Source organism: Rhinatrema bivittatum, chromosome 2 (assembly GCF_901001135.1).
Source record: "Rhinatrema bivittatum chromosome 2, aRhiBiv1.1, whole genome shotgun sequence".
Classification (NCBI taxonomy): domain Eukaryota; kingdom Metazoa; phylum Chordata; class Amphibia; order Gymnophiona; family Rhinatrematidae; genus Rhinatrema; species Rhinatrema bivittatum.
The window spans coordinates 312307117-312320952 of record NC_042616.1 but is presented as its reverse complement, the minus strand read 5'-3'; the positions used below and the strand labels follow the sequence as shown (position 1 = coordinate 312320952).

Below are 13836 nucleotides of genomic sequence, written 5' to 3'. Positions count from 1 at the left end.
GGGAAAGAAAAAAGGCGTGGCAATATTAATCCATAAGAATACCCCCTTTTTGGTAGGTAAAGAGATTGTGGACCCGGAAGGCCGGTATATTATTATTAATGGGGAATTAGAGGGGAAGCCATTAACCATCTGTAATTTATATGCCCCAAATGATGCCAGTTCGGCATATTTTTCTTCCTTGCTACGACTCCTTCTTGAACACCAGAAGGGTTCCTTAATCCTGACAGGCGACTTTAACTGTGTTGCAGATGCGAGTTTGGATAAATCTGCTATTCCCACCAGTTTTAAAAAACCGAAAGAATCTATAATTCAATCCCTTTGTAAAACTTTAAATCTCCTAGATGTTTGGAGGGTGTTACACCCTGAGACCCGGGATTATACCCACATATCCCGTGCACATGCCACGCTATCTAGGATCGATTATGTATTGGTTGACACCCAACTCTTCTCCAATATTGGAGTAGCAGATCTGGGCTCCATAGTGGTGTCCGATCATGCACCCGTGTGGGCTGAACTTTTCATTTCAGGGAGGACAAGGGCTGGCAATCTTTGGAGATTTCCAGGGCATTTATCGAATGATAAAGCCTTCCATACTTACTTACAGGAGCGTTGGGATGATTTTTTAAATAATAATCAGCAACATGAACTGCAACCCCTGTTGTTTTGGGAGACGGGTAAGGCTGTTCTTAGGGGTGATATCCTGGCTTATACCGCCCGGAAACGAAAACAGCTCTTAAGTTCTATCCTGCACTGGGAACAAGAATTGAAATGTCAGAAAGATAATTTAGCGTTAAATCCCTCTAAGAGTAATAGAGAGGCCTATTGGGCTTGCTTAAACCACTTTAATTCCTTACTGCAGGCCCGGGCACAGAAGGCATTAAAAGCCTCAGAGCATGGTTTACATCGCTTTGGGAATAAAGCGGGGCGGCTACTTGCTCGCTTGGTTGCTATCAAGAGGCGGAAGCCCTTTATTAGTAGTCTCAAAGCCAAAAATGGTCAGTTGATGACACAAACGTCTGAGATATGTAAAATCTTACAAGAGTTTTACACGGAGCTCTACACCGATGATCGCGTAGGCGATTCTGCGGATGAAGACTCCTTTTTCCAAAATTTAGTATTACCCCAGGTGACACCCTCTCAGTTGGAAAGCTTAAATAAACCGATCCTGGGACAGGAGGTACTCCAGGTTATCAAAGGTAGTAAAGCCCATAAAGCACCGGGCCCGGATGGATTCTCCACCGATTTCTACAAAATCCTAGGAGAACGGGTGGCAGGTCCCTTGAGTCGCTTTTATCAGGAGGCAGGAACTCAGGGGAGTTTTCCCTCTGGATTCAATAAAGCATATATCACGATCCTTCCTAAGCCCGGGAAAGACCCCTTGCAAGCAGCCTCTTATAGGCCGACCTCCTTATTAAACTGTGACCTGAAGATTTATGCCCGCGTATTGGCGATACGACTGGGTGCCATTCTCCCCGACCTTATTTCACCGTTTCAAACGGGGTTTGTAAAGGGCAGAAATCCAGGTGCAAATGTGATCAAACTGATTGCAGCAATTGAGGCTACTAGGACCTCTGGCTCTCTGTCTCTGGCGATTGGCTTTGATTCTGAAAAAGCCTTTGACAGAGTGTCTTGGGCTTACATGTTTTCCGTGGTACGCAGGTTTGGGCTGCGGGGGGATATTTTGCGGGGGATCCAACTCCTCTACAATTCTCCTGAGTCATTCCTCCTAGTTAATGATTCCCTATCTGGTACTATTCCGATTAAGCGAGGGGTGCGGCAGGGATGCCCTCTATCTCCTATTTTATATATCTTGTCCTTAGATCCCTTGTTATGCAAGATAGGGGCTTCACCCCTCATACAAGGGTATGGCTCCTCTGCTACCTCGCTAAAAGTGGCAGCTTTCGCAGATGATATGCTTGTTTTCTTAACCAATCCCCTTACTGCTTTGCCTGAGGTACTGCGGATCCAAGCTGCATTTGGCAAGTTTCTAGGCCTAAAAGTTAATGCCGACAAATCTGAAGCCTTGGACATCACTGGCAGATTGCAGTCTTTCTGGCCAGGGCCCTTCCCCCTGAAATGGGTCTCCTCCGATCTTAAGTATCTAGGGGTTAAAATTTCAGCTGATCCGCAGAAAATTTATGCCCTGAATGTGGGTCCCTTAAAGCAGAAATTACTAAAGCACCTCGTTCAATGGCGGAGTCTTCCCCTTTCCCTTTCTGGGAAAATCCAATTATTAAAGATGATGGAGGTTTCCCGTTGGATTTACCTGTTCCAAATGTTACCTATATGGTTAATCCCCGGGGATGTATCGGAAATCAACAAAGCCATTAGGGAATATATCTGGGGCGGCCGTAGAGCCCGTATTTCATTGGAACGCCTTATGCAGCCCAAGGAGATGGGAGGTCTGGGATGCCCCAACTTAGCCTTATATAATTATGCCTGTTTGGTTCGCCATGTGAGGGATTGGCTTTTTGGGTCACGTTTTTTCTCACCTCTGGATTTCTATGCACAATGGGTGGCACCGCTTTCTTTAAGCTCTATTTTACATGTTAATGCTGCTCTTCTCCCGACTCATCTGTTACATAGTACAATTATATCTCCCATACGGCGAGGGTGGAAGTTCATTTGTGGGCTGTTGGGAATCCCTGCCGACAGTTCTGCCTTCTTGCAAATAACAGGATGCCCTCTATTTACCCCTGGTCTGGGTTCTTCTCTGTTTGATAAGTGGCGCCGACATGGTTTGTCCGTTATTACTCAATTCTTTAGCTCCAGTTCCGCAACTGCTCATCTCCTGAGTTTTCAGGACTTAAGGACGCAGTACTCTCTAGCCAATACAGATCACTATGGATTCTTACAAGTGAGGCACTTTATACAGGGGTTACTACAAGCTAACCCATCTCTTCCATGTGGACTTCCTTTACGCAACCTGCTACTCGGTATCACTGGAAAACGGACACGATGTGCGGAATACTATAAAGCGCTACTGGATCTCAAGCCCACTCAGTATTCAACAAGACTGACATCTCGATGGAATGCTGTTCTTCATACCTCACTCACGATGGATGAGTTTCACTCCTGTTTTGTGAAACTCCTTGGGACTGTGGAGAATGTCTCGATTAGAGATCAACAATATAAGCTATTACACTTTGCTTACTACACACAACAGCAAGCTTTTTATATGCGCTTGGTTTCTTCCTCCGACTGTCTGCGTTGCTTGCATCCCAGGCCAGACTTCTTGCATAGTTTCTGGGCGTGTCCTGCTATCCAATCTCTTTGGACGACGGTTAGAAGTACCTTATCAAGTATATGGACCCGGCAGATACCGCTTACCCCGGACATCTGGCTTTTGGGTGCTTCCCCGAACTCTATGGACTGGTGTACCCTGCCTCAGTCCTTACTTGTGGATAAGATGGCCTTAATGGCAAAGGCTTCCATTTTGGCGCTATGGACTGAGCCTCATCCAGATCTCTTATCACTCTGGACCAAGAAGCTACATCACCTGTTACAGATGGAATATATGTCGGCTGTTTCTCTGTCTTCCAAACAACAAGCTAAGTTTTTCCAAGTATGGGGAGAGTATATCTCAATTCTTTCACCGGATCTTCAAACGCAACTGTTACCTAGTCTAAAAGGGTCCTCCAGGGACTCATACCATTTTCAATGACCCTTGCCATCCTACTCGCTCTAAGACCCGACTGATAGTCTGGACCTCTGCCTTGCACTGAATTGTCTGTCTCCTTCGGGGATACGTGCATAGAGATGATGCCCTGTCCCTACTGTATATGGACATAGCCCTTAACTTGGATTGGGCGAATGTTGGGATACCGTGGGGGATCTCCACATAAGGACGATCTTCTGAACGTACCCGTTTTCATGGGACTCTACTAGAGCTACCGGGCCTAGGGTTTAGACAGTTTGTTTCTTATTCATATCCTTTACAGTTCAAGTTACTGTTATGTTCTTCAAGTTACGGTTATGTTCTTCTTTGTTTGACTCCTGACTGCTTATAACATACTGAGTACCAGGGAAGGGGAGGGAGGGTGGTTGTTGGGGGGTGGTGGTGGGAGGTTTCTCAAATTTGAAAATAATTCAAATAAGGTTCACAAGCCTTCTAGATGTTTCAAATGTGGGATCTGGTATGTTGTAATTGCAATGTGCTACTTTACATACTTGCTAATTGTGAGATACTTGTGTGAAGCGAATATGACTGAACGCTGGAAGCTGTTTTTCCCCTGTTACCTGCAATAAAAATTATGTTCAAAAAAAAAAAAAAAAAAAAAAGAAGGGTCAAGAAGAAAACTCATCCATTGTGAGGTTGCTTTTAACCAAGCAGGTACGTGAAGAGTGAGCAATGTATAATCATACTTGGCTTTACAGATAAGTGGGCTGTAAAAAAAAAAAAAGAGACTTCACAGACGCAGGATGGCATTAACCATCTTCAAAAGCAGATCATTTCCGAACATCTAGCAAAGGTTAAAACCCAGTTTCCAAGCTGGCGAGAAACACACAGGCACCCAAGGTTTTCAATCAAGAATACATACAAGCTTTCTAGGTTCAATTAAAAAAGATCTTTTGGGGCTTTCCAAATGGTTTGAGCAAATATGTATTCCTTATGCAGAAGGGAACCATAGGCTAAAGGGAGGTGGGGGCGGGGCAGGGCGACAGCAGTGAGGGTGATAAATAATAAAGTAATATGTGGTTATTTAGCCTGCCTGTCCAAATAATATTCAAAGGCAGGATGGAGTATTGATACTATTCAGGTGCAATAAGTCCCTACCCCAAGGAGTTAATGTAAGGGAATACCTGAGGCAACAGGAGATAAAATGACTTGAAATGTGGGCACGAGGGAGATTTTTATCATATGTGGTGGACTTGCCCAGAGATCCAAATATTGTGGAATCAAGGTCCAAACATTGTGGAATCAGGCAGAAAAATGGGTACTTCATAACATCGCTGTTTTTTGGATCGTGATACCTCATAATAAGTAAGGCCTCTCGATTTTTTTCAGAGAGTGCTCTTAAAGAAACATGTCATATTTCAAGCGTTTCCCTTTAAATGGTTTTTACGCTGAACAGACTTGTTTTTATCATTATAATCACAGGTATCAACAATCGGAGATCTTAGGAATATTTTTTCTGAAACTTTTTGTTTATATTTCAATAGAATTAGATGAGAACAGGGTACTTATCATTTTATGACACATCCGTGTTTCGTTTGCTTCTTCAGGGGTTTTAACTTTTACCACGGTGTATTGTTGAAAGCTTGTCCCATCATTTGAGCGCCATTGCGTGATCACAGCTTAACAGAGCAGGATCACGCAATGGCGCTCAAATGATGGGACAAGCTTTCAACAATACACCGTGGTAAAAGTTAAAACCCCTGAAGAAGCAAACGAAACACGGATGTGTCATAAAATGATAAGTACCCTGTTCTCATCTAATTCTATTGAAATATAAACAAAAAGTTTCAGAAAAAATATTCCTAAGATCTCCGATTGTTGATACCTGTGATTATAATGATAAAAACAAGTCTGTTCAGCGTAAAAACCATTTAAAGGGAAACGCTTGAAATATGACATGTTTCTTTAAGAGCACTCTCTGAAAAAAATCGAGAGGCCTTACTTATTATGAGGTATCACGATCCAAAAAACAGCGATGTTATGATGTTCCCTTTGTATTGACTAGCAACATTACATCATACCTTATACAGTTACTAGTGATTTCCTGTTAGAAAAATGGGTACAGCAGCTGCTGAAGATTGATATACTGCATCGCCCCAAGGAGATGCTGTTGAATTTTATGGATCATCGGGTGAAATCAGAACACGGTTATTTTATTAAATAAATAAATAAATAAATAAATAAATAAATAAATTAGAGCTGTAGCCCATGCAGTACGTGGGGAAATAGCACGGCACTGGAAGGACTCACGAGTGCCCCCTTTCTCGGCGGTACTATGCAGATTGAAATGGATTTCACATATGGAATACCTGACTGCCATATGAAGAGACTCAGTGGTAAAATATCGAAACACGTGGCGCCAATTTAAGCTATGGACAGAATCCCATACTGATTGAGTATGGAGCGGGGTGAGAGGGGGAGGGGGGATTTTGCTTGTGAATACAGCAGGTTTACTTTCATTGTTAAGATCATCCTAGATCATAATGTTAATTTTTCAGTATAAAATGTGAGTTGATGTTTATGGTCTGTATTACTGAGGCGTATTGGTAGGTTGTAATGTGTTCTTTTATGATGCATAACCCTTCTAATAAAAAGACTTGCTCAAAGTCCAAAAGAGCTGCACTAGAACTAGAGGGATTGGAACCCTGGTTCGCAGAGAAGAGGCCACGGGAGGTGGCATAAAAAGACTGCGGTGGCGTGAAGAAGTGAGAGGGAAAGGAGAGAGAGAGAGAAATGCAGCAGGGAGAAAACCATGCACAGAACAATGATGCAGGGGAGAGAAACTGGTCAGAAAGAAGATGTCAAGAAGAGATGAAAGTGAGCGCGTGCCCGCGCAAAGCACGACAGAGGAGAAATATGAAAGAAAGGCTGCAGGGGAGTGAAAGACATGAAGAGCGCAAGAAGATTTAGGACGGTGAAAGTATAGAACAGAAAGCTGAGAGGGAAAGGGAGAGTGTGGGAAAGAACAGGGATCATTGTGGAAAGAGGGAGAAAAAATACAGAGGAAAGAGGGTTGGTTCAGTGAAAAAGAGCCCAAAGGCATTAAAGGAGAAAGACTGACACAGAAAATAGAACAAGAATGAAGTTTTAAGGAAAAAGAAAAAAGACAGAGGAGTCTATTAGATAGGAGGAAAAATACCAGCACTGAAGGCAAAGGGGAAACAAAACTTACCGTAATTCTCCTGTTACTTTAAATTTGCTACACATTTTGGACTCACTGCTACACATGATTCTTGCGTCGCAGTAATTGTGATACAGAACATTGGTTGTAAAATATTCCTCCACCTGTGAGGGGCAGACAGGGCTGGCCTTTGGTTAAGGCGAGCTCGGCAGCTGCCCAGGGAGGAGTTAAAAAGGGGCACTGCCTCGAGAAAAACAAGATGGCGCCCTGAGAGGGAGCAACTTCGTTATCGCTCCGGCCCTACGCTTCATCTTTAAGCTAAACAGCGCTATTTTTGTACTATAATGCCTCATAAGAGGAAAAGCAAAGTCCGGGTCTTTCCACCCGACCCAGACATTGCTGCCGGTCAGCGTTTAATATCCGAATACTCCCTCCAACCACCACAATTGAGGGCGTCAGTCCCCGCTAGAGAGCAGGCGAGAGGAGAGCCTTACTCACCTGGGGAACTTTCTCTGAGCCCTCCTGACCTCAGGACGCCGGTTAGAGCTTTGCTCCCTTCTGTCGACCGAGGAGCTGAGTCGCATACTGATGACATCATCGGGCTTACTTCGCTGGGTGGCCCAGACGCCGAATGAACGGTGGGAGAGGCAGGAGATGTCCTGGAACCCCGAGGGTCTGAGGAGCCGAGGAGAGGAGTGGAGTCGGCAGCGGATGGTCCCAGAACAACGGGAGAGACGAGTGGACTCATCGAACTCAGGGTAAGAACTCTCTCCCAGCAATTGACCAAACTGGTGGTTATAACCCTGGATAATATCTGGGAACTCATGGTGAGAATCTCTTCCAAACTAGATAATCAAACCCTGAAGCTGGACGAGATAGCAGCTAAGGTTGGGGTGATCGAACAGGACACGAATCAAAAGTTTTTGGAGCAAGATCATTCTATAAAGAAAATTAACGATGATATAAAAAATCTTCAAAGCACTAACGCCACAATGGTCTTAGAAAGAATATCATTAAGAAGATTAGAATCGATCGAAAATCATATGAGACATTTAAATCTAAGACTTTTGAATTTTCCTATAATATCTGGGGAGATACCTTTGTTATCCTTTAAAAATTTTGCATTGGAGGTTTTAAAGATTCCTCAGAATGAGATACCAGCTACTAAAAAACTTTTTCCTGCCTAAAAAAAGCAGCACACCGATTGCATTTTCCTCGCAAGTCTCAGATTTTCATAATCTGACTGATTACTTAGAAAATTCTAATGTTGAAATAATCGATTGTGCAGTGCTTTTTGTGTCTTTCTTTGATGAAATAGCTGTCTCTAATTATGAAGAATTATTTTAAAAATATGAATGTTCCTTTCTGTGGTGGCCTTGTCCGGGTATACCCCGATCTAGCTAAGTCTACGCAGCAGCGTAGAAAAGAATTTCTACTTATGAGACCTGAGACCATAGCAGCAGGGGGTAGTTTTAAACTACGCTACCCCTGTAAATGCATAATACAACTGGCCAGAAATACGTATGTCTTCTTTTTACCAGACCAACTGAAGGATTTCTTATCTGGCAGGAGACCTCCCGAAGAGGTATAAAGAGGTCTATATGAAAAATTGGTGGTGACAGGGCTTAAAAAATGTGTAATTGTTTCCATTATATACTCCTCGTATAGTTTCATTTCTCCCCAAGTTTCCTATGTAATAAGAGAACTGTACCTGTAATAGGAATTATTTGGATGCTGTTCTTTTGATAAGGGCAGGATAGCCCAATATTTCGTTTATAATGTCTCTGTATTTCCGATACAAATATTATATTTGTAATATTTGGTTTAAAAGTTCATAAAAAATTTAAAAAAAAAAAAAGGGGGGCACTGCCAGCATCACATATTGGGGCTTGCCAGTTGGTGGGTGGGCCAGCAGCAGTAGTGATCGCAGGTGCCCAACACTTCAGGAAACTAGGCCTCCCCAAAGCCTAGTGGGTGGAGTATGCCTCCATGCCGTCCCCATACAATGCATGTGTGTGACATGAAGACTGGCGCTTAACAGCACATCGGTTGTAAGCTCCTCTGCCATGCTGGGTCAGTCTCATGGTATGAGCCACCAAATTATAGAGCGTTGGGGCTCATGCCATGAGACTGACCCCCATGAGGCAGAGGAAGCTGCGGTGCTATCAATGTTCCTGGTTCCTGCCAGCCATGGAGGGAACCAAAGCAGACTAAGAATATAGCTTGTGGAGGGGGGAGGGGGGGTGTTTGAAGATTGAAAGTACTAAGAATTGGGGGTATTGCTGCTTGGGAAGGTTTTCAAAAAAATGTACATGATTTTAATTTATTCTATTTGTCAGTAGTTTTAAAATATTCTTTTATTAGTATGGTTTTACTATTATAACCGATGCCTTATGATTTTAGATTTTGTTTTATGAGGAATGGAGGTTCTGTTTTTCTATTGTTACACACACTCTGGCTTTTTGGGGTTTCCATTGCAGTTTTTGTCTGCATATTGATGACTAATTTGTGATCCTTTATTCTGTATTTGGTGACGGTCTGTCTCTGCTCTGTGTGTGACCATGATGAGAGATTCTGCTAGCATAGGGATCTATAGCAATTGGGTTTGTTTTGTTTCCTCAGTAGGTGGTGTATTGGTATTCTAGGACCCAGTGTAATATTTACCCTTGCTTTTTCACAGGTAGGGTTATTGATGTTTGAGTCCTTGGTGTTATTACTGTTATGTTATGATGGGATTGCAGTATAGATTCTGAGTGTCTTTTTTGCGGGGTTTTGTGTTAATTCACATGTCTGGCAGTGGAAGGTGTTTGTGCTGCTGTTACTGTGAGGTGACACCAGAATTTGAAAAACATTTTTTATATGATGAGCTGTAAGGGAAACATCCAAAAATTTTTATATCATGAGCTGTAAGGGAAACATCCAAGCTCCATTGTTGGGGGAATTTCCATGGATGCACAGTGAGGTACAGAACTGGAGGTGCAGGATTTATATTGACATTCAGTCCTTTCCTATATAGATTCCAGTCTTCTCTCATAGCCATATAGAATTTGCTGAATGAGGCTATCAAATAATTTTAATAGTAGTTTTACTAGCCATGTGAAACTGGCCAGCTTTTTAAAATTACTCAGAAGACCAACTGGACTTTCTTATTGAGAGTTTTTTTTTTTTTATAGCCAATTTTAAAGCAGGATCCATGCTATAGAGGTGGGTGTGATGAAGAAATGTCATTTTGGCTCCCCCCTCCCCCCAATTCTTCTGTCTAGAGATGCCACTGATTTTCTATGACCTTAAGCATTAGTACAAGAAGGATTGGGGAGGGGGTGCTGGAGAGGCACACAAATGCATGGCCCCTGGACACTGGAAAACCTCGGTACACACTGTTTGTGGTTACATATTCTGTATTAGGTGAGCACCTGTCTGTGTTGCGCATGCGAGGTGAGGTGAGGTATTTTATTAGTGTTTTGTTTCTATGTAGAGATCTGCAGGAATTTTACTTCCGCACAGAATGACAATTACTACCCTAAACAACTTCCTGGACAGACTGGATGGCCCATTTAGGTCTTTACCTACTATCATTTACTATATTACTATATTCTGTTTTCCCAGTACGATAATGGTGTTCTAGGATCCAATGTAATATCTGCACTGCTGCCTTTCATAGGCAGAATTTTTGCTGTTTGAGTTCGGGGAGTTAATGCTGTTTTGGTATAGCTAGTTTGCTGAATACGTATGGAATGTCTTGTGTTTCCATTTTCAATAGAATCGCTCAAGGCAGATTAAAGCATTTATTATTTCAGAGAGCGTTCATGCTGCTTTTATCGAGGTGACCACAGAATGCCTGGAGGGGAAAGGGAAGGAGGAGGGAATGTCTGGAGGAAACAGAAAATGTCTAGAAGGAGGGAGAGAAGAAGGGGGTGAGAAAGAAGGAAAGCAAGGAGGTGCCATTGACAATTTTCACCAAGTGTGCCAGTGGATGCAATTTGAAGCTTTGTGAGCAGCATCAAAACATCATGACTCCAAGCCCAGAGTTGTGGTCCAAGCTCATGTTTCACACACACTCATCATTCAATTACCTTAAAAAAATAAAGTAAGTGTTTGAATAAATGCGTTCATTCATCATGCCTGTATCAAACAAGGCTGGGTGCACTGGCTTAGAGCTCCTATAGACTGCTGTTAGTATCAATGGGGACTATGACTATCCAGGGGAGGGAGTGGGAAGAGGTGGTAGAAGCAAGTTTCAAAAAAATATAATCTAGCTGGAAAGCCAACTTGAGAAATGATGCTACAATCACAAAAATACTGGAAGAATCAAACACTGCCACGATCCCTAGCCTCTTCCTAATATAAATTTCTGAACGGGTCCTAGTCTGTTTTAGGATTTCATTTTTTTTTTTGGACAGTGCAACTGAAAAGTTAAAAGTACATTTCCAGGGCCTGCCAGCATCAAGCGACCAGCAGGCACTTGACTGAAAAATAGGACAACGTTGTGAAATCAGGTTCCGTGTGCTGCGTGGAGGGAGCAAAGAGGTGTAACCAAGAAATAAGGAAGATTAAGAAGCAGGGCGGATATAGCTCCAGGTTTTAATCTATCCTGACACCTGGGGAGATTCAGGTCGGGGGCTCGAGGTCCACAAAGGAATCTGGTTTTCAAGTCAGCCCAAAGCATACAAACCCAAACTGGTTCTGGAAACAAATGCCTATAAACAGTCACTGCGGACACAGCCTGAAAAACCAAAAGGCGTCTGCAGTCCAAGACAACCAATACGGACTCCCTCTCCCCCTTTAGACGCTGTCCTGCAGTGCCCCTTCTCCATTTACAGCTGGGTAAACATTCCCCCCCCCCCCCATCCCCCCATAAAACCACCACCGTGCTTTGCTTTGGTTCCACCCCCTTTCACCTGGATTACTGTAATAAGCCGTCTCCATTACCTGCAGGAGCTGAGACTGGGAAACACCGCCATTGGATTGCTGACACCAGGCCACCATGTGTTCTGGAAAGTAATTCTGGAGGAGACAGACAAAACGGACCTTGTAATCTTGAGTGCATTTGCATGCAGACACGCTACATTCTCAACTTCGATCTGGTCTCAGTTTGTGTTGGTCATTTTAAAACGGATGAGCTCAAGGGAATGTGGTGGTGGTGGAGGCCCAAGTATCTCGTAACACAGGACTATAACCTTCTGGGCAGCAAACTGCCAGAGTCTGCCCCTGCTTTCTTCCCAGATGGTCTTCCCCCATCCAGGTACCCTGCTTGGCTTCCAAGATGCAAGCAGAGTTAAAGCGCTGCAGCTGGGACACGGAAAAGTACGTTTTTCAAAACCAAGAACTGCCCCCCTCCCCCCCCCCAAACACAACAAAATGCAGAAAGTTTGGCACAAGTGCTTGGGATGCTTGTTTAAAAAGACATTCCCATAGACAGAGCCTTGTCTGGCTTCCACACAAATGCAAAGGCGCTCTTTATGGAACAGAGAGGAATAGGTTTTCAAAACAATGACCAGTCTATAACAGTTACCACATGCTTTCATATCTTAGTTTTATATTTAATTAGATAAAAAAAAAAACCCCACAAAACATTAAGGCTAACCCTGTGCATCATCAGGTGAGACTCACGTTTGTCTCCCTGACGCAGCAATGTTCATAGAAACATGAGTGAAGGAATACCAGCCAATAGCGACCGCTACTAGTGGGCTTGAGGAGAGGGTCCCCTGCATCAGGTTCTGGAGGGAACCATGGCCTGGGGGGGTCTCAGGGCTAGAGAACGGTTGCTGCAACCGCTGGGCTGCACAAGACAGGAAAGGGGGATTCAAAATCTTTCCTGTAAGCTGTGCAATGGCCACGCAGCATTCTTTCAGCAGCCACACGTCGGCCCTAGCTGGAGCCCAGCCCGTGACGGCATGACTCTGTGCCAGCGCCCCAAGAGAAAAAAAACAAAAAACCTCACCGGCCTGTCCATCCTGCTGCTCATTGCAAAATCAGCAGCAGGAAGTGTCAGCCCACGAGCTTTAAAGCTGCTCACAGCTATGGCACAAGAGTCAGCAGTTGACTGCTGGAGGGTGGAATCCTGCCACTTACCTTACCTGAGGCAGAAAGGAGTGAGAGTGGAGAAGGGAGGAGAGAGACAGCGACAGATGCTGAGGAGGGGAAAAAAAAAAAAAAAGAGGCAAGGGGATGGATGTTGAGAAAGAGGGTGGTGGCGGCAGCAAGAGATACAAATAGGGTTGGAGGTAGGGGCTCAGGGATAGGAGACCAAAAGAAGAGGAACGTAAGGGTAGGAAAGAAGAAAATGGAGAGGGTACGTAAGAGCTGAAAATGTGAGAAAAGCTACAGAGGCGTAACAGAAGAGCAGGGGATGGCAATGAAGCGTGAGAGAGAGAAACACGCCGAGCTCGGCTACCCTGGTGGCGGCAGCAGTATGATAGAAAGAGCTGTCAGGGAAAGGAAGTGTACTAACACCCTACCCCTCTCTCCCACACCAACACTCACTTGCAAAAATGATGGGCACCGCAGTAGAGCACGCCCAAACATACTGCCCAGGAAAAAAAAAAAAATGAGGGCGGCACATTTTATATGGGCAGCTCAACATGAAAGGTCCTGGTACCGTAGCCTAAGTTAGAACAGGGTTCCACTGGCTTTGATGCCCAAAGGAGCAGGCAGCAGCTATCAAAGGGGAATGTGGGAAAACCACAGGCAGTAAAACAATTCCCCTTCCAGAACTTAGCCAGAAGACTTCCGAGTCCTTCTGTACCAGAGAAATCACACCAGACATTTTGAAATAAAAAGCAGGATGCGTAAAAAGTAAAATTCACGCGCTAGCATGCTTTAGCACAGCTGGTACTTTCCTCTCATTTCCTGTTAGCCCCCAGGTTGCTGCATTAAAACATTTAACTGTCTCTAAAACTAAAACAGGCCGCCACCAGGAACCCATTCCGTTAGCCGAGGTCAGGCATGGGTGCACGCCGGCCCTGGGAGGGAGGGAACATTGTTGCCACCGTGGCACCTCCTGATGGCTGATGAGCAGCACAGAGGGTGGCACACG

The 13836-nt window shown here is 44.1% G+C and overlaps 1 protein-coding gene across 7 annotated transcripts in view; it reads right to left on the bottom strand.

The window, feature by feature from the left end:
* Window positions 1-13836, bottom strand: part of GRB10 (growth factor receptor bound protein 10) — a 510659-nt gene that overhangs the window by 85740 nt on the left and 411083 nt on the right. For all 7 annotated transcript variants that reach the window (XM_029589722.1, XM_029589720.1, XM_029589719.1 and 4 more), the window contains one exon: window positions 11730-11804. In XM_029589722.1, coding sequence (XP_029445582.1) covers window positions 11730-11804 — 75 coding nt within the window. The remainder of the gene's footprint in view (window positions 1-11729; window positions 11805-13836) is intronic.